Below are 21,823 nucleotides of genomic sequence, written 5' to 3' on the forward strand. Positions count from 1 at the left end.
AGTCCTGTGGAACCCTATGGACTTCGTAGAAATAGAGATAACAAGGGTAAGTTCTTACCATATCTCATATTTTCTACTTCAGGGTCCATAGGGTATCCACAGGATACCTTGGGGATGTCCCAAAGCAGTATCCTTTAAGGGTGGGGACGCTCCTGTGCAGAAAGGAGAATCCGCCGCCCGAAGGAAGCATCCTGAGAGGCGAAGGTGTCAAACCTGTAATACCTCACGAAGGTATGGACAGAAGACCACGTAGCAGCCTTGCAGATCTGAACTGCCGAGGCACCACGTCGAGCTGCCCACGAAGGACCCACAGACCTAGTGGAATGAGCCTTCAGAGAAGGAGGGACCGGTAGGCCTTCATGAAGATAAGCTTCAGAAATAGCCATACGGATCCAGGCTGCCAAAGTTTGCTTTGAAGCAGGCCAACCCTTTTTACGGAAGCCAAAGAGGACAAACAAAGCGTCCGACTTCCTAAACGAAGAAGTGCGGTCAACATAAGTCCTTAAGGCCCGCACAACATCCAAAGAGGCCTCACCCACGGAAAGACCCGGTGAGTTAAAGGCCGGAACAACTAATTCCTCGTTAATATGAAACTGGGAAACAACTTTGGGAAGAAACTCGGGCCGAGTGCGGAGCACTGCCCTGTTCCCATAAAAAACCAAGAAAGGGGGTCTACAAGAAAGAGCCCCTAACTCAGAAACACGTCTGGCCGAAGCAATGGCCAGAAGGAAAACAGTCTTAGCTGTTAGCCATTTAAGATCCACTGAGCCCAGTGGTTCAAACGGCGGTCCTTGGAGAGCCCTCAGGACCACAGCCAAATCCCAAGGCGCCACAGGTGGAACAAAGGGCGGCTGAATGCGGAGAACACCCTGCATAAAGGTGCGCACATCCGGGATTGTAGCAATTCTACGGTGAAACCAGACAGATAGGGCCGAAACCTGTACCTTCAAAGAAGCAAGGCGAAGCCCATGATCTAGTCCCGCTTGCAGGAAGGCGAGAATCCGAGACAGACGAAACTCCCGCGGTGCATAACCTCTCGGTCGACACCACTGGAAGAACGTATGCCACACGCGATGGTATATCCTCGCGGAAGACTGTTTCCGAGCTCGTAACATGGTACGCACCACAGAGCTGGAAAACCCCCGGGACCTCAGCATGGCCGTCTCAACAGCCACGCCGTCAAAGACAGCCGAGTCAGGTCCGGGTGAAGGCAAGGACCCTGAGACAGAAGGTCCGGTCGTAGCGGCAACCGCAGAGGAATGTCCACGGACAGACCCTGAAGGTCTGAGAACCAGTGCCGTCTGGGCCACGCGGGAGCTATCAACAGGAGCGTCCCTCCTTCCTGTTTGAATTTCCGGATTACCCGTGGAAGAAGGGAGACCGGAGGGAACAGGTATGCGAACCGGAACGTCCACCGGACGGACAGAGCATCCACCAGAGACGCCCCTTCGTCTCTTGTGCGAGACCCGTACACCGGCAACTTGTTGTTGTGCCGGGACGCCATGAGGTCGATTTCTGGAAGACCCCACCTGTCCACCAGTAGTTGAAAAACGTCCGGGTGCAGGGACCATTCCCCCGGATGAACGTCCTGGCGACTTAGAAAGTCCGCCTCCCAATTGAGCACTCCCGGGATGAAGACCGCTGATATGGCCGGAAGATTGCGCTCCGCCCAAACCAGGATCCGAGAGACCTCTACGAGAGCCGCCCGACTGCGAGTTCCTCCTTGCCTGTTTATGTAGGCCACGGTGGTAGCGTTGTCCGACTGGACCTGCACCGGGCGACCCTGGAGAAACCGCTGTGCCTGCTGGAGAGCATTGAAGACCGCACGGAGTTCCAAGATATTTATTGGAAGCTCCGCTTCTGTCGGCGTCCACCTGCCCTGGAACAAGTGTGGACCCGAAACTGCTCCCCAGCCCCGAAGACTGGCGTCCGTTGTCAACAGGACCCAATTTGGAACCCAGAACGGACGTCCCTTGTTGAGGTGGGTCGTCTGTAACCACCACGTAAGGGACAGGCGAACCTCCTGGGTGAGCACAATCGTCTGGGACTTCAGAGACTGTCAGCCCGTTCCACTTGGACAGGATCAGGTGCTGCAGAGGTCTGGAGTGAAACTGGGCGTATTCCACCATGTCGAACACCGACACCATGGAGCCCAGTAACCTCATCGCCGAGTGTAAGGACACCCGGCGGCTGTGCAGACAACTGCGCACCCTTGACTGTAAAGCAGAGATCTTGTCCTCCGTCACGAAGATCCTTTGCTGTCCCGAGTCCAATAAGGCTCCAAGATGCAGAATCCTCTGAGACGGGATTAGAGTGGACTTCTGCCAGTTGATTAGCCAGCCGTGCCATTGCAGCAGTGCAATGGTCAGGTCCAAGTGGCGTAACAGGAGCTCTGGATCCTGGAGATCCTGCCACCAATAACAGGTCGTCCAAATACGGCAACATGCGGACTCCCTGCAGCCGCAGAGAAGCCGCCATGACCGCCATCACCTTGGTGAAAACACGTGGTGCTGTTGCCAGGCCAAAAGGTAACGCCCGAAACTGGAAGTGGTCGCTGCTGATTGCAAACCTGAGGAACTGTTGATGGCGCCAAAGAATAGGGACATGCAGGTAAGCGTCCTGTATGTCCAATGACACCAAGTAGTCCCCAGGTTCCAGCGCCAGAATGATGGACCGTAGGGTCTCCATCCGAAACTTCGGGACCTGCAAAGACTTGTTGAGTGCTTTGAGGTTGAGAATCGGACGATATGACCCATTGGGTTTCTGTACCAAAAATAGATTTGAATAGAAACCCTGGCCCCTCTGGGAGAATGGAACCGCCACTATAACTCCAGCCTGGAGCATAGTGTGCAATACCTTCCGCAGCTCCGTAGCCTTGTTCCGGTCTGATGGGAGACCCGTGGTGAAGAAGCGAGCCGGGGGTCTGTGCCGGAAGGAGAGGGCGTATCCGTGGGAAACCACCTCCAGAACCCAAGTGTCTGTCGTAGTGGTCGACCAACACTGGGCGAACTGTAGCAGGCGGCCTCCCACCCTGGGATCCCCCAAAGGGAGGCCCGGACCGTCAGGCCGCAGGCTTGTCATCTGGCTTGGGGGCCGGACGTCTGGTACTCCATGCCTGCTTCCGGGGCTTGACCGATTTCTTAGGGCCAGCCTGTCGAGGAAACGACTGTGGTTTGGGCCTGCCCTGGGCCCTAGATGACCGAAAGGACGATGGTCCCGAACCAGAAGGAGCAGCGGCCGACGGGAGACAGGCAGATTTGGCTGCCGCCAGCGTGGCCACAATCTTATCAAGATCCGGACCGAAGAGAACTTCTCCGGTAAACGGCAACGCTTCCAGACCTTTCTTGGAATCTGCGTCCGCCTTCCAGGATCGCAGCCACAAGGTGCGACGAGCAGCTACCGCTGCTGAAGAAATTCTAGACACCAGAGTACTAATGTCTAGAGCCGCCTCGTTGATGTAGGTGGCCGAATCACGGAGATTGCCAATCAACTCCGCCTGATCGGCCGGACAGTCGGATTCAAAAGAAGCCTCTAATGAATCCGCCCAGCGCTCCATCGCTCTGGCAACCCAGCAAATGGCCATAGCCGGCCGTGCTGCCCCCCCTGCAAGGGAATAAGCGGACTTCAGGCAGATTTCTACCTTGCGGTCCGTAGCATCCTTAAGGGAGGACATGGTTGGCATCGGCAATGTGGCACTACGGACAAGACGGGTCACGTGAGAATCCACCTGTGGAGGGGATTCCCACTTAGCAAAATAATTATCCGCGAACGGATAAGCCACCGCCAGGCGTCTCTGCGGCTGGTATCTTTTGCCAGGTTGTTTCCACGCCTCCTCTAAATGGTCCACCAACTGACCCGAAAGAGGAAAGACTGTGGCATCGCCCTTCACATCTTTGAAAAAGGCATACTTAGATTTAGCCGCTGGGGGAACTTCGTCCTCAATCACCAAGGCTGTGCGGACCGCCCGAATAAGTCCAGGAATATATACTTTGGACTTAGCATCAGCGTCCTTAGTATGGAGAGGTTCCTGATCGTAAGGATCTAGAATCTCCCCATCATCAGACGTCCCTTCGTCATCCTCATAAGGAGCGGACAGAGACGCCACCGGCCTTTTATGAGACCGCATCACAGACTCCCCTTGCAACACATCCGACAAGTGCTGTACAGAACTCGTCAGGGAGTTAACCCACACTGGCTCCTGAGAACCCGGGAGCGGGGAAATAGGGAGACTATGGGGTACCACCAATTGTCGTGGGAACCCCTGTATGGGTGACGACACCACAGACTGCTGGGACAAACCCATCGGAGTAAACGCGGGCTGCGGAGCTAACTGGCCCACTAAAGCTGTTAACGCCTGAGCGAAACAAGCCCAGGGCGGCTCCTGTACCGGTGCTGTAACCGTAATAGGCCGCGCCATGGACAAACACTGCCGGCAAAGGAACTCCGCGCTACCCTCCCCCTCCGCTAACGGTACTTTGCACGTGGTACACTGTAGCCGGAGGGGAAAATCACTTTCAGACATGATGGCACCACGTATGTGACCTCTCTCACCAATTAAGTATTAAATAGGCGAGAGACCACCCTGCAGCACCGCACCGCAAGGGCTTTAGCAGAAAGAACAGGGACAGTAATAAAGCTGACAGTTTAGAGAAGAAAAGTTACAGGCAGCAGCGCTAGCACAGTCACATACAATGCAGAGAAATAACAATTCCTGCACTAACAGCGCTGATCACTCAACTACACAGACACAGGGCCTGGTAAGACACAGCGCTGCATACACAGACCTGACCACTGCGGAGGAGAGGTATGCGGGGGGACCCAGACCACGATGCTTCCGTCCAGCGCTTCCAGCAGCGTTCACCATGCGTTCTGGAGAAGATGGCCGCCGAGGAGCAGAGAGGAGGCTGGCCTGGGGGAGGAGCGCTGCCACAGGACCAGTCGGCAGCATGCAGAGAGGGCTGTGTGCAGCGGGGGAGGCGCCGGCTGTGAGACAGGGAAGGCGCGCTCCCCTGGCATGCATTTAACCCCTGGGACGCCGCAGCGCTACCGCTCTGCTGCGGTCCGCTGTCCCAGGGGGTAGTGGAAGCGCAGGTTGGTCGCCTGGCTCCACGCTGCAGCCAGTCCCCAGGGAGCCCCCTGCCTGGGGACTTAGGACCATGTGATCAGCGGGGACCCACCGCGGGACCCCGCTGCTTACCTCTGTCCCCCTTGAATCCGGCCATGGTCCGGAGCATCTGGGGTCACCGCTAGCTGTGACCCCAGACGCCCACCAGCATCCCCGGATCAGTACCGGCGTTCTGGTACCGGCGGGGTGTAGGGAAGACAGCATGGACGTCAGGACTGACTGTCCATGCTGTTCATCCAGATGTGCAGCCACAGCTGCATGAAGAATAAGCTTCAGGGGCTCTTCTAGCCCCCACTCCAACAGGTGCACCCGACTCCGGCCGGGCACCAAACTAAACTGAGGTGCCTTGGCCCGGGGGCGGGGTATAGGAGGGGGACCTAGTGCATCCTGGGAGGCTGAAAGCTTAACTCTTTGGTGCCCTGCGACTGACGTCACACCTATACCCAAGGTATCCTGTGGATACCCTATGGACCCTGAAGTAGAAAAGCCATTTTACACGGAAAAGCGGCTTATCGCGGCTAATTGAATTCCCCCTTAAGGCTCCCATACACAGTGCGATTTTTTTTTACTCGATTTGGCCATTTTCGATCGATTGGAACGACCAATCGTGTAAAAAGTGCCGTGCGTGGGAACGATCACAATACCGATGCGCGCCCCCCAACGTCGTACATCATCATCTCTGCTCAATTGAACCTGCGGAAAGATTTCGACCTATCATTCACGATTTGACACACGTCGTCATGTGTTTGTCCACGATGAACGATGCGATGGGCGATATGTCGTCACTGATCCTGGCCCCTCCCCTCCACTATTTTTAAAAAGTTCCAGCAGATACACCGTGAGGTTGTTTGCTGCAAACCATATATCCTTAACGATCAGCATTCGTTAACGACTCATCTATATCGTTCGGTCGTTTGTACAATCGTTTGAATGGGAGAGTTCAGGAATTCAAGGGAAATCGCAAATGAGATTGGAACGTTTGCAAATCGTACCGTGTATGGGGGCCTTTAAAGTGAATACTCAATCTGCACCATATGAGGACAGCTTCTTTTGTGCTCTTGCCCCTGTGTACATTACGTGACACACACACAGTGCCTTGGATTATTATTGTTGCTTCGCAACGGAGGTGGACAGCTGAATTGGATAACCTCCGTATCTTCAGTCCAGCCCATTAGTGTGCTCCACCAAGCCCAATAATTATACTACTGAGTATGAAAATGATTAACGATGTCTGGCCAGTTGTGATAACAAAGCATGTGGAGGTATCCATCACCTAGAGCAAATTTCTTAATAACTATCTTCGCAAACACCACCACCTTGCCGTGCAAAGCCGTGCATGAACGTCATCACAACAAAAGTTTTTGCATTTCAATGTATTTGTTTGTACACGAATGACCACCAATAAATTCGTATTCTATAGGATGCCCTAGAAAACACCTATGCTGCTTATATACAGATAAAATCTTCTCTACCTTGATGATCCGATCTCCGGTCTGCACACCAGCTCGCATGGCAGCTCCATCTATAGTAAAGAAACATCAGTAGACAATGAAAACAAAAATCCCTACAAACACACAATCCTAGTGCTGCTTCTGAATCATTGCACAAGTATGCAGCTTGATTTTACTGAATCAGCCTTTTTGTAAGCTTGTTAGTTGAAGGATAGTAACACTGCTTTTCAGCCAGCTTTATATGAACTATAGACCCGTGGTGGGTAATACACAGAAAGACCAGAAGTGCCAGCATAGTGAATTCACACCGGCTGGACGGTGGCGCTTTCTTACTGACCAGTAATACCAGTCATTCATCACCCTGCTGATGATGATCTGAAACTTGGCAATCAAAATGGGATAGAAGTGTAGCAGGAGATGAGAATTTAAACTGTAGCACAGCACCCAGGGATTTACCATAAAGTGCAGCCTGCTTGAGCAAACAAGGGCCTTTACCAACATTATGTTGCGCATTAGTGCACGAGATAGTCATCAAGTTCTAATAATCTTCAACAACCCACACCCCTCAATTGAGCTGACCTCTGTTCTGTCTATATACATTAGAGACTGAAAAAAGTATGATGTTCAATCTACAGCAAGGTAATGGTGAAGAAATTCATGGGTTCCAATGTACTACAGTGTCCACTACCAATAGCTAAAATCACTGTATGCTGATAGCATCTTCATGATATTAACCAAAGTGAACCAGCACAGATACTGACAGCTTTGAAAGGACAGAGTGCTATACTTGCAGATATTTAAATAAGTCTATGACGGCACAACTGATCCTCCTGTGTTACAATGCTGCAATTCTGTCAGAGAATCATCTGACAATCAGACGAGTGCAGCTGGTCACCTAGGGGAATCAGTATGACTGACCACCGGCTGTCACATAGGGGACCGGTGATTAAAAAAATAAATAAATGCTAACACTTCACAAGAGATATCGCCGAATGGCACGATTGCAGGTGCGACTGGTAGTATAACCTTCCTTAAACACGAACTGTCCTAGAATTTGTAACAGTTGTAGAGATTCTAGGTAGCTTACCCATTTACCCCAATATGGGATGGCCCACGATATTAGCATATAGGGTCATATTCACTTAGGTTGCGAAAAGCTGTTCTCCGCAAAACTTTTTAGCCGATTTCAGTTATTCCCGTATTCAATTTTTCTAACACTTCGCCGAAGCGAATAATCTATGCATTGGGACCAGCAAAAAAGTATCACCTATGAATAGGTGGGCGAGAAAAAGTGCAGAATTGGGGTTTTGGGGTGCAGATTTTCAAAAACCACCCTGCACCCCTTGGGCAGGCCCCCAAATGTATTCTGTGTAAAAAAAAAAAAGTACATTCGGACACCCCAAACAAGTATTTCCGGTTTGGGGGCGAAAAAACAAAAGTTGGGAGACAAACTTCTAAACTAGCAAAATAGACTCAGGTGGGGTTCCCAAGTATGCCCCAGGTGTTTGTTAAATTGCAGGTGGATTTTTCCACCCATTTTCAAGTACCCCAAATTTGATGGGACTTTTCCGCCCCCCAAAAAAGTGACTAAATGCTATTCTCCACCACTGCCCCAAAGATGCTAAATAGCACCTATTGAGACCAAAGACCCCAAATACCTTTTGAAGGCTATTCAGGGTACCAACATTGAACCCCCATGTCAGAGCATCTTTTGGGGGTGTCAGGCTGATTTCCCCAAAAATGACGGGACTTTTCACCGATTCGGAATTGAATATGGGGATAAGCAGGGACGAGCACGATAACTTTTCGACGGCTAAACCTCCGATGACGGCGAGAAGTCCGGCAACGGACTTTTCGCTCCAAATTAATTACGCCCCATAGTATCTACACATTTTGCCAGAGATTACAACTCAAACATATTCATTTCAAGATTTCATTGAAGTTTTGGATAGTGCTAACTGCACACACTACCATTGCTGGGGGAAGCTACTACTGAGTGGGCGCACAATATTCCGCGACTGCTCTTATCCAAGCTTGTGCTGAGCTCAAAACACTCAACGCAAAGCCATGGTCAGTCCAAATCTCTGCCGGTTTGATTAGTTAAAACACCAGCTTGCTCAATCTTTCAAACTAATTACAGTTTATAGAGGAGGTAAGAGCTCAGGGGTGCGCAAGGTGAGAATCTACATTAAAAAAATAAATATGAAGCAAAAAAACAAGCACTGTGTGAATACATTATGAACGTCCGCACCGTGGCTTGCACGATTTGGCTTCCCATAAAAACACTTCCTGCATAGGGCTTTCCTTTCTGTCAGCACTAATCTATGAGCTACTAATGCAACCTGCCATGATATAATGGAAATCAGATCAGAAGGTTAATATTTTAAATGGCAAATATACATATTACACCTGCAGAATTTTTACCATGTGCAATTAAGATCCAGAAATGCATAATGCTGCATAATGATACCCAATTAACAATTCTGATTTGTGATAACTAAATTTACTAAACCCATTGCAGCGGTCAGTGCTTGGTAATATACTATTGATAGGTAGCTTGCTTTGCTTCTATAAAAAAAAGGGGGGGGGGGGGGCGGAAAACCAGCCGTTTTTTTTTTTTTTCATTGATGTCTTAGGGCCTGATTCAGCAAGGATCGCTAGTGCGATTACACGCGCAGACGGCCGATTATTGCGTTCTGCGCATGCATTGCGAACACTCCACTGCGATCATTACTGCTATCGCAGTGACTACGCAGACCCATCGCAGAGTGATTGACAGGAAGTACCGACCCTCCCCCCTCATCTCTAGGACACAACGGGGGCAGAGAGAACTTCCGCCCATTCGATTACATTTTAGATTCAGACTAATATATAGAGTGAAATGTATATCTATATATAAATGCAATACACTTCAAATCACACAACTGTGAAGTGGGGGAACTAGTGAGAGCTGTAGGATCAAATAGTTAGTGGCAACCGACGAGCCCAACAGACAGATGGTGGTGGTCGGTTTACCCTTGGTATTTTGTGCTACATGTAAATAAATATTGCTCTGTTCTGCGTTCCATTTCTGGGGGTTGATGACCTCTGTATTAGAATACGCCTTAAGCTATATATCTAGATACACAAAAAAAAAAATTATAGTAACAAAAAACAAGTAAGTAAAACTGTGCTCTTTAAAGATAATGCATCAATAACTCGACAAATCAGAAAGCCTGCAGTGGGTTTAAAAAAAAAATATTGGAGCGTAACTTTAGCTGTGCCTCCAATTTAGTGAAGCCAATAAACATGCAGAATTACCTTCTTTAACAGACTGAACAAAGACTGGGTTATCCCCGCTGACGGTCAGCCCGAAGCCATTGTCATCTCGTTGAATTATCACACAGCGCTGAACTAAACCTGAAGCGAGAAGAGAATCCAGAAGTCAGGAGACAGAGGGTGGAGATAAAACATTAACATAGCAAGAGATGTAAAGGAAGCCAGATGAAAGAGAAAGTGGTACATTCATTTCAAAATTATGAAAACGTAACTGTACCTCATGGTTTGGAAAATAAGGTTTTTCTGTGGCAGAGCTTCAGATTCTTGGGGTACTGTAGAGTTACTAAACAGCGTTTTTACAAATCAGCGATTTTTGCAGTTTTCCGTCAGTTTTGTCTCAGGATTTATAGAGGCATTTTTATTTTTTTATATTTAGGGCGTTATTCAATTAGCTTCAATAACTTAACGGGGGTGAAATAGGCAGGTAGCCTCGGGCTATTCAATTAGGCTCCCTCTTTCACCCAATACCTTTAACGCCCATTAAATTGACGTGTAAATGGGCGTTAACACACACTGGGGTATATTTACTAAAGTGAGAGAGTTTTTAGAAGTGCAGATGTTGCCCATAGCAACCAATCACATTCTGCTTAACATTTAACTAGCACCTTCTAGAAGATAATAGCTAGAATCTGACAGGTTGCTATAGGCAACAGGGTGCGTTAACAGGGTCGCGGCTCCCGTTGACCCCTAGAGATCAGTGATTTTTTTTTTCACTGCTTGTGCAGTGGTGGAAAAACTTCCTGATAAATGCTGCACTTCGGGGTTAATTGAAGAGCTCCGGGGGATCCATTACCGCTAATAGAACATCCCCCCCCCCCTTTAGTTTATTTAAAGGGAGATAAAAAGTTAAGTTTAATAAATATGCATCTTGGGCTGCTAACATTGATTTTTGACTTGTCAAACTAGCACATAATTTCAGTAAACACCTAATATACAAAATATGATTTACAGGGAAACAACTGTGATTTGAAGGTAAAAAAGAACATTGTAAAATTACAATAAAAACAACAAACCCCCACACACACAAAAAAAAATAAATACATGTCACTTAATTGTGAAAGACTAAACATACATACATACATACATTGAGGAATCTTTAAAGTCGTATCTGGTGCAATGTATTGTAAACGTATTTACATTTATTGTAAAAGCTACTGTACGTACAAGAAACTAAATCACTGCCAAGTTGCACGTACAAACATTCATTAGGGAATAAAATATATTTCTTCACAACTATATGCCCCTTTGTTGGGGAGAGGAATACCACACGCTTGTGCTGGTCAAGGAGTCTGGAAAGTATGATCTGGTCTCACACGTCAAATTCTGCAAGTCTGTTATGCGTGTGGATTGGAGTAATGCGCTGTATTTTGCTAATTACATTACAATTCCTGTAATCTAATTCAACAGATGTAAAATTCAGCCTAGCATTTGAAAGTAAACGCTTAGATACTGCTTCTTATTTATGCTTCCTGTATCGTGGCGGCCTCACAGTTGTATCAGGCAAGATTACATTTGGTTCATAATAAGGGATAGGGAGATAGATAGATGGATAGATATAGAGATAAAATAGAAAATGAGCATTTAAATTAACATATGTATATACACCGTAACCAGTAAAATTCAAATAGGGGAGCCACACCAACTGCCACTGTGTTCCGGACGGCGATGTTTGGCAGTGTTTGGGGTGGCAGTTGGTGTGGCTCCCCTATTTGAATTTTGGACTGCGCTGGAGCCACCACGGACCGTAACTTAACCCCAATACCACCCCCTGTCCAACCACCCTAATCTGTACTACTTTTCCCAACACTGGTACCTATGCTTGGTAATTAATTTCTCTTGCAACCAAAAATCTCCTCCAATTATTAGTTTCCATGTGCCCACCCCATCACATCTTAGTCCATATATAAGCAGCAGGAAGAATGGGATGGGCCTAGTATCACGATCTCCAAAATGCATTGACAATGAGTAGCAGTATGGTTAATGGTTTACCACTGATGACTGGATGTTTTACCCTTAATGTGTGATTTAATAGAGACTATCTTCCCCCACTTCTGGAAATGGGGAACATTTTAAAGGTTAAGAGGGCAAAAAAGAGCATGGAGACGATTTATCAAGGTCTTCGGGCCTGAGGAAACAGATTCTGCACGATTATCACAATTTTAAAATATTGTTACTATTCATGAATGAGTTACCGCTCCACTAATTCCTGCACTCATTTATGAATTGATGAACGACTTCCTCCTCCTACGGTGTATGGGGACGTTGTAAATATCCCTTTTATCATTCTTAAACACCACCAAGTTTTCAAAATGTGTTTGTGTAAAAAGCTCCATCTCAGGATGGTATTATCAGCCCTGATCATCCTGAGACGCTGTGGGGCTGTGATCTGTTCCCGCTGAGGCTAATGCTCATCGTCTCCTTTCCTTCGCTGCAGAAAACTAACCTCGTTGTGGCAGATTGGGTTTTAGAGGGATAACTGTAGAGATTGCCAAAGGACAGTCTTTGCCTCATGATTTGGCTGGCTGCCCATGCTTGCATTCCTGATGACCCTGTACAACACCGTTTGCTGTTATTCACCATATAGTTTTTCTTATTTATTTGACAAATGAAAAAAATATCAGGTGCACAACTCCAAAACTGGCCCAGCCAAGCTGCCCCAGGGCACTACCATACTAAGAAAAGTGCAGTGTAAAAGAGATAGTTAAGAGCAGCTACAGCTGCATATAAAGAATGAAAATAAAAAAGTGAAGTACATATTTTTAAACACAGTGAAGGGTTAAAATGTGTTATAATGCGGTGCCCTGAAACAGATCAACCAATGCAATCCAGGGGGACCCACGCCTCAAAAATGAACCAAAGTTGCACTACAGTATATAACTTGTAGGACTTACCTAGAATTGTGCCTAATACCAGTGTGCATATACATTACCAGACTCCATGCTTTTAAACCAATAAGGAAAGGTGCTAATCCAGACTGAGGGCATCCCCTTTCCCTCAGAAGTGCAATAAAGCACATTAAATGGAGTTTAAATTACATTTTCCCGCCAAAAATCGGGTCTCAGAAAGAGGCAAAGCGTCATCTTTCATTGACAATCATCATCATTCCTGGACAAAAGTCCATGGAAGATGATGTTTGTCCATGAAAGATGATTGGAAAATTCGAACCTATCAGAGCCTGCACATCCCTACTTCATATGTATGCATTAGACAGGGACAACACAAGGTAAATCTTTGGCTGGACAGCGTGTGTTTTCATGTGGTAAATTAAATATTAACATTAATTTACAAAATGCGATACGGATTGTTAATTATCCCAAACACGCTGCATTCATCAATAAATAGGCCCACATTTAGTTGCCTATTCATCAATAAATAGGCCCACATAGTTGTATGCCTATTCTCTGAAACTCCTGCTGCTCTGGGAAAAGGCAAGGAGTTACTTTCTTCAAGGTGCACTGATCATTCTAAAATTACATTTGTGTTTTAATGGTATGCATTAAAATGTAGGGGTCATCATTGATCACATACTAGCATGATTAAAAAAAAAATGCAATATAATAAAAAGTGAGAACACAAAGTGATTAAAATGAGGAATAAAAAAATAGCGATTGACAAATCTCTTCTTTTGTGACTTTATTATCAAGTATCTTTGGAGTTTCCATCACTCTTATAAACAATCAACGTCCCTTACAAAGTTTGCACATGTCAGAATAGTGTGGAAGATCAGCTGGGCCACCTAAATCCAGGGTATCAAAGGAACCAATAATTAAGTATATGAATATAGATTCAACCTTAAACATGTGGAAGCGTTTTAACGAGGGGATCGGATATTACAGACTGTGTGGTACAATCTGCGCTAGTGTATACAGCAGTCCTGTCAGCACATGTTTATAGCTGAATTGCTGGATATAAATCGGTGTACTGCTCAGTAATCCATTTTGACGATCCAGATTATATTGTGCATATTATCTGTATAGCAACAACAAGAACTTCAGTATAGATTATCCCCAGTCATTTTCATACACAGTGTAGAAAATACCCAGTATAAATGGAATCGGACACCCTTATGCTGGTTTTTCTCATCATCGCCTGTTCTCTTTTTAGCATTTCACTCTTCAATTACCCCCGATAACTTAGAGGGTGAAAACAGGACATAGCCTAGAGCTTTATTGTCAGAGGCTATTCAATTAGATGCCCTTTTTTACCACATACCTTTGTTAATGCTTGTTAAATTGATGGGTTAACCCATCAATTCAGCGGGCGTTAACACGGTCGCGGCACCCGTTAACCACCTAGTTATTGGGGATTTTTTTTCACTGCCTGCGTAGTGGTGAAAAAAATCCCCGATAAGTGCTGCACTCCAGGGCTATTTAAATAGCTCCAGGGCATCAATAATTGAATTCCCTCCTTAATATACCAGGGTACGAACACTGATATAGTGACAATGGGAACATCAATGAATTTATTCATCTTATCAAAATCATCTCAAATGAGAATAATTTTATCTATAGCAGAACGTCTTTACAGATGCAATACTTCATTATAGGTGATGTTAAGAGTCAGAACTTCTGGCATCAATGAAAATATTCATCAAGTCTGAAGCAATAGAGCAGGCACTGTGCCTACAGTATACTATTTTCATTGGTGATTTGGATATTGAGAGCCTGATACAGAGGCGCTCGCAAAAAGCGAGCGCTCGCTCTGAATCAGGGCGGGCACTTGGTTTTTAAGTTGCGGCCTCTTGGCCGCTCGAATAGCTGTGGGTTACCACCCACACACCTCTATGCAGCACCTTTATCACTCATGTTGTCTTGACTGTATTTATCACAATATTACAGGTTTTGTAATTGAGTTATTCCCCCAAAAAAGCCGTATGGGCTGAATGATAGATCAATCATGTGTGTTTCCTTGAATGGTTAAACAACAAATTACAGGAACAACCAATTGTCATTTTCTTTTATATCTTTTACACGTGAAGGCGAAGATTAAAGCACATTACCTTTAATAACTCTGATAATGATCTCAACGAGGTCTGAATGTGATGGAACATTCTTCATATCCAAAAATGTATGTAGTCCATTGCGATGTACTGCACTTCTACATACATTGTAAAAGCATGATACTGCTGCAAACTAATAGCGTTTGCTACTTTACAGACAGGTAAGGAACCTCCTGGACAAACTAAATTGTAACGTTGATGAGAGAGCAGGATTTTAGAAGTCAGCATAGGCTACAAAAAGATCAAATGTGAACTATGCAAAAATGCTACAGAGGCTTACAGCCATTCATGTTTCCAATACAAATACCACATTTCTCACATAATTCTCCCTGTGACACAGGATGTGATTAGAACGAAACAAGCCACTGCTTGGATTGACAGTAAGGAACGATTCAATTATACCATATTCACCTATGGCTGGGAAGGGATTTTACATGGCTACTCTTTAGGTGCAGTATAAAACCAATCTCTAAGTCTAACCACGCCACAAACATTTGCTGAATCTTTACGTACAAGTATGGGAAGAAAACTCACAAGTTGGTCCTGGGACAATCATGATTTATTTTTAAGGTACTGTATAATTTAATGTTGAGATATAAATATATGGAGTAGTAATATACTATATTTGGAATAGCACATTTGGAACAAATCTAGCACTGGCTGATACAAATTACAATTTATTTTGTGTTTGGGAGGAGACCTTCTATATCTTCTTTTGTTGCTCACCCTCGTCGCATCACATTAAGGGCCGGATTCAACTAGAGGCGAAAACTGCCATTTGGAGATAAGTTTCCGCGGATTCGGACTTTCCACCTGTTTTCAAAATATCTCCATAGCATTCCGGCTAGGTTGTTTTAGCGGGGCGCGGCGCCCTGCCCTCCTTCTGGAGGGCAAAAAGCACCCTGCCCTCACAACCTGTCCCGTGGGTGGGCAAATGTGCGGTGACCCGGTCACCGCCGGAGAATAGACGTCGGGCGCATGCGCACGGCATTTATTCTCCTTGTCGGCAGCGCTTGGGGGCTGCCTGACATGTCTGTTAAGTGCCGGGCACGCCCCCAAGAGTGACGAAAAGGGGACTCATCTTATAGACATGCCGCCTTTTCAATGGCCACGCCCCCTTTTTGGGCGCACGCACGGAAGTGCCCTCTCTAGCTCCGGCACCCTGCCTGCCGCTGGAGCTAGAGTGAACATTATCTCCAAATTCAATTCCAGGACGATTTTGCCTAAGCGGTAACTCAATGCAATGTAATAGGCGGAAAAGTATCTCCTATGAATAGCAGGTGAAAAAAAAAAGTGCAAAATCGTTATTTTGGGGTGCAAACGTGGTGAAATGACTCAGAACCCTTGGTACAGCCCCCAAAGGACAAATCAGCAAAATAATTACCTCAGAACACCCCAAAAATGTACTTTCATTTTGGGGGCGAAAAAGTAAAAAGTGGGGGGACAAGCATAAAAACTAGCGAAATAGACTTCTTGGGGATCTGCAAGGATGGGTCAGGTGTGTTAGGATTGCAGGTGCATGCCACATTTTTGAATTTTTTTAAAAGTTCACTTTAGAAACATAAAAATATGCTAGCACCCATTTTCAAGTACCCCAAATTTGACTGGACTACTTATTTTCACAAAAAAACTGCAAAAGTGGTGAAGAATGGCATAAAGCAAAGACGCTAATAAGAAGCAATTTAAACTACTTAAGTACCCCAAATAATTGTATTAGGGCTATTAGTACACATCTACATTGATTCCCTATGTAAGTGCATTTTTTTGGGGTACAGACTGATTTCCCCAATTCTGACAGTACTTTCCGTTTTCTCCTGTTTAGGAATTGAATAGGGAGAAAAACAGGGACGTGCGCGTAAAGTTTCCGCCTCTAAAGCAGGCGAAGGAAGCGGAAAGTCGGACAGGCAAAACTTTTCCGAATTGAATATGGCCTTAATTTGAACTTTACGATCAACTGTCGCTTTTTCACTAATCTACTTCCGAAAATCACGCATTCCGACAGTGACGATAGAATTATTACGGAGACATTTACAAAAGCAGCAGATTGTAAAAAGCATAGCATTCATTTAAAGTCATGAAAATAATAATATACCCAAGGGGCATATCCTGAGGATTTTATGCAGAAGGTTTAAGAATTAGACCTATTAAACCGAAGTATACACAATAGATGAATACACAAGATGGGTATGGTATATTTTGTTGCCAAGCTCACTATGGTGGGTGCGAGCAAAAATCCACTAGTCACAGGATTACAGTGTGGGTAATTGAATAGCACCGGCCAATCATTCCGGGACCTACATCACCTCACTTCTAACTGAGGACCTCATTCAGAGTCAGTCGTTGCGGCCGCACGGTCATACGCCACCGATGTTCGCTATATTGCGCATGCGTAAAGTTCGCAATGCGCGTGCGCAAACTAGCCGCTACGATCAGAAATTTCTCTTTCCTTGAGCACAGCCAGGTTGGTAGTTTGAGTGACAGAATGAGGCGTTTGTGGGTGGTAACAGGGGAAGGTGCTTGAAAACAGGGGAGTGGAGATCCGAACGCAGGCGTGCCTAATTATGCAAACGGCGTTTTATGGGAGTGCATACGGTTTATGGGAGTGCATACGGTTTATGGGAGTGCATAATTAACAAAGTAGCGTCATGGCACATGTGACATGGGAGGTTTTTACACTGACATGATCGTAGAGCTTAAGAGAGGGTATGGTCAACCTTAAGCTCTACGACCAGTTTCGATGGTCTCGATTAATCCTTATCTGCCCGAAGATGACGTGCAATGCGTACAAGAAGGGGGGCGTATTTTTTTTTAATTCCGACCGCTTCCTCCCCTTGGTCGGCCAGCTACCGATCCGAACTTAGGGACGCAACTTGCGAGGGAATCATCTGAATATCTGGCCCCTTTTCCCGTACGACCGTGCGACCGACTCTGAATGAGGTCCTGAATCCCCACCAATGATGGAAACCTGTTCAATATTATAAATCTGAAATATCTTCCTGTTACTAATGGGCCCATTTATCAACAAGTTTTATCATACGCAATGAGTTTTAAAACTCGTTGCGTATGATAATGGCGCTCCAGCCAATCAGCTCCTGTCATCTGTTTGAAAAATGACATTTAGGAGCTGATTGGCTGGAGCACCATTTATCATACGCAACGAGTTTTAAAACTCATTGTGTATGATAAAACTTGTTTATAAATGGGCCTCTAAGCACCTTTGTAAAAGAGAAGCTTTTATTTCTATGTTGATTTCCCTCTTTACTGCGTTTATGGACCAGTGCGTGATGGGTCCGTCGGTAGGTCAACCATACACATAGGCATATGGAGAAGGTTAGGTTTAGGCACCCCTGGGGGGAAGTTAGGGTTAGGCACCACTAAGGGAGGGTTAGACTTAGAGGGGGGAGTGGAGTAGGTTTTAGCATACTTAACGCCCCTGTCGGCATCTTCATCCTTCGGGCTTCCGACGTCGGGATATGAACCGCTGGCTATTTAGCCGCCGGGACTTCATTCAGTGTGTGCTGGGCACACACTGGACGACATATCGGCCATTCAATGTTACGGCCGATATATCGTGTGCGCATCGGCCAGTGTGTGCTGACGATATGTCTAGTGTTCACTCCAGGTCTGATGCCAGACCTATAGAAAGGGCACTACGGCGCGACCTGATAAGGGGGAGTGACCACGAGAAAAGGGGGCCCCTTCTCATCACTCTTGTGGGCGTGTCCGGCACTCACCAACATGTAGGGCTGCCCCCAAGCTCTCCCTTCTCTGTGAATAGATGTCCGGTGATTGCTACACCTTAGTATTCCCCACCCATGGGACACTTCAGGCTATTTTAGTGGTGCGCAGCCAAAAAGGGGCAGGGCGCATTCTGCCCTTTTGAAATCGGGCAGTGTCGCCCCGCTAATTTCTGTGCTGCACAGCCGATGCCCAATATATCTGCAGATCAGTCAATTTGCAGATATATTGGTCAGGTGTGTACCCACCTTTAGGCTGACAACCACCATTCCACTAAATCATAGGCAGTGGTTTAATCTCTCTGTTGAAGTGGTCACTTGCCCCTCGCATCATCTACAAATACAAGGTGTTGCTATTGGGGGAAAGGTTTCCTGCTCACTCTATAAATGTACTGACTAAGTACATCAACCGCACAGAGATCAAAGGCTACAGTGGCGGTTCACTTTTTGTGGGTAGGATTGCTTTTGTTGGAACTATGGCTGCTTGTGTAATCAAAGCACGTTTGCTTACTCTTGCTTAAAATCTGGCTAAAAGTCCGCACAGCTTTAAATATCATTGAAGCTTCTAATATGGAGGTTTGTTTCTTTTTAATCAGCAGCAAGAATCTTTGGAACTATTGTACATAGCGGTTAAATGAAGTGCCATTAAGTCCAAGAACGGTGTTATTGTTTCTCACCTGGGGATTATTAAGTCCTCCACTGAGGCTTTCTGGCTTTTGCAGAGCTGCCTACAATTGTGCTTCAAATTACAGGCTCTATTTGCATTAATTAAAAATAAATGTGCAATTATGATGATGATTATCTTTTATTTCTAAGGCACCACAACTGCATAGACCACATCAAATAATACATAATACCATAATGCAATATTAGACGATGGCCAAACAACAGAACATATCATTCAGATTCAGCTGACGGGACAGTAAGCAGCAATAATAAGTAGCAGCTGCGTGAGGTAGGCCAGTGCTTGGGAGGGTACAGTGTAAAGGAAGGAATGTGGGCCATGCCTATTAGGGCTATGGAAAAGAGAGAAGGGGCAGGCACAAACACTGTGGGCACTAATTAGGGAGAAGTGGTAGCAAAGGCAGAAGAGTTTGGCAGGCTGATGGGCTTGCCATCTTAAGATGCATGCCGGTTGGCAACAGTAACCTATGCATAGAGTTTATTTCATAGATCAAAGGTTCCCAACCGCGGTACTCAAGGCTCCCCAACAGTTCATATTTTAGAGATATCCATGGCTGAGCGCACAGGTGGTTAAATCAAATTAATCTAGGTACTAATTGAGTCACCTGTGCTCAACCATGGATATCACTAACAACTGAACTGTTCGGGAGCCTTGAGGGCCGCGTTTCGGAACCTCTGTCATAGATACATCACATACACTTACATCTAACACTTCTGCCCATGTTTTACCATTTATATTATTTGCAGCAAACACATTATTATTGCAAACCAATGCAAAGAGGTCAAACATCCCGGAAAAATCTAGACTTTAGATATTGTGTTAGAGATGCACTTTTAAAAGTCAGTAGCCCCTGCCCTAGGTCATCGCCATTGCCCCTAACAATAACTCCTTAAGAGAATCAAAAGGGGCTGTTAATTCTATATATGAAACATCTACCCATCACTTCTGTGACTACTGTCCCTTTGGGGGATGGAAGGGGAATTTTTACAATCAGATGTTCAAACGTTGAAACCCAAGTACAACTCCTATATATTTCTTAGCACTGGAAGAAATAAAATTCACACCTGGAACGTATTGCACTTATGGGTGGAGATTTAAATTGGGTTCTTAATGAACTACAGGATATTTAACAGGGGACAGTCAGATCTCCACCATGTGACGCAACCACCAACCAGCTTTTACATCACGTTAACGATAACACTTTTTCTACCATTCTCACTCTAGAACAGTTTATTTATAGATGCCTTAAGGATGCCAAAATCGATCAAAAAAGCGTTAAAAATTACATGGTAAGACCTTATTGGACTTTATCAATAACTAATCCCTATGGTAGAGACTGGACGTTGCAAATGAACTCCTGCTACAAGATTACTATTGATTATTACTGAAAAACCTAGCTGGAGGAGGCTCCTACGGTCTTTATTGTGCTTAATGTTAATGGAGTGTCACCATCATTGTATGAGAAGCACACAAAGGCAGGACAAAGGGGAAACTCATCCTGCTAGGTGCCTTCCTCGAAAGTCAAAAAATCAGCTCAAAAGCGAAGCCCTGGTTTTGAAGATTTTAACATTTGAAACGAGTCAAAGATACTGCGTCATGGTAAAGACATGGGGAGCCCTGTTCAACTATTGAAGGATAAATTAAAACTAGCGTTTTGCCCCTAAAAAATAAAAACAAAAACTTCTGTAAAAAACAAAACAAAAAAAACAAAAAAAAAAAAGTTTAAGAGGTTAGCGATTTCTCCAAGAATGCTGATATTTATTCCCTCAAGGATGTGAATGGTAAGACCCCACCCCACACCTTGAGAAGGTGATTTAGAGGTCTTGCAATCAAATTATATAATATCTCCAAATCATTTTCTCAGTAAGAAATTCAGTATAGGCTACAGAGGAAATGTAAATCTCTTTTCTATTGTAATTTTCCTAAGCTGTCAGAAGTGGCGTGGATATCTTTAGATCCCTCCTGTAGATTCCAGTATTTGACGACTCTCCTGGACATTACCCTGGTACTTGCTCCTACAGTTCCAGTTCTGACACACTGTTTTCTTGACTATTCTCATGTAATGGTTCTGGTTACTAACCTGGCACACTAGGTACCCACTCAAAGAACCGCAATCTGCGTGTCGGGCGCAGCGAAGCCCAGATGCCCTTACGGGGGTCCCTGGTGACAACCTGGCATGTTAGACATTATTATGCACATCTTGTAGGAAAGCCCAAAATGTACTTTACTCTGGCAAACACCTATAACCCTTTCAAAAGAGGTAGTAAATAAGGACATATGCAGTGATGCCAATTTCTGACTTCTCTCCTATTCTCTAGTATTTTGGTTTCTAAACATGAAAAAAATCCATCCTTAAACAATCCCGACTAATCTCTAATCCCAGCTCGCTGGTGACTCCACTCTCCTCCTACCATCAACGACTCGTTCCAATGCTGAGACATTGGTTCAAACTAGGGATGTGCATGCTCGGATAGGTTCGAGTTTGCACGTGGAGTTCGGATTTTTCCC

General features: G+C 45.5%; 1 protein-coding gene across 3 annotated transcripts in view; it reads right to left on the minus strand.

Moving 5' to 3' along the window:
• The window catches only part of ARHGEF12 (Rho guanine nucleotide exchange factor 12), a 247,100-nt gene that overhangs the window by 160,799 nt on the left and 64,478 nt on the right, over positions 1 to 21,823 (minus strand). For all 3 annotated transcript variants that reach the window (XM_088458720.1, XM_088458721.1, XM_088458719.1), the window contains 2 exons: positions 9,877 to 9,975; positions 6,598 to 6,647 (listed from right to left, as the gene is read on the minus strand). In XM_088458720.1, coding sequence (XP_088314846.1) covers positions 6,598 to 6,647; positions 9,877 to 9,975 — 149 coding nt within the window. The remainder of the gene's footprint in view (positions 1 to 6,597; positions 6,648 to 9,876; positions 9,976 to 21,823) is intronic.

This window comes from Taudactylus pleione, unplaced genomic scaffold (assembly GCF_031769625.1).
Source record: "Taudactylus pleione unplaced genomic scaffold, aTauple2 ptg000848l, whole genome shotgun sequence".
In the NCBI taxonomy this organism is placed as follows: domain Eukaryota; kingdom Metazoa; phylum Chordata; class Amphibia; order Anura; family Myobatrachidae; genus Taudactylus; species Taudactylus pleione.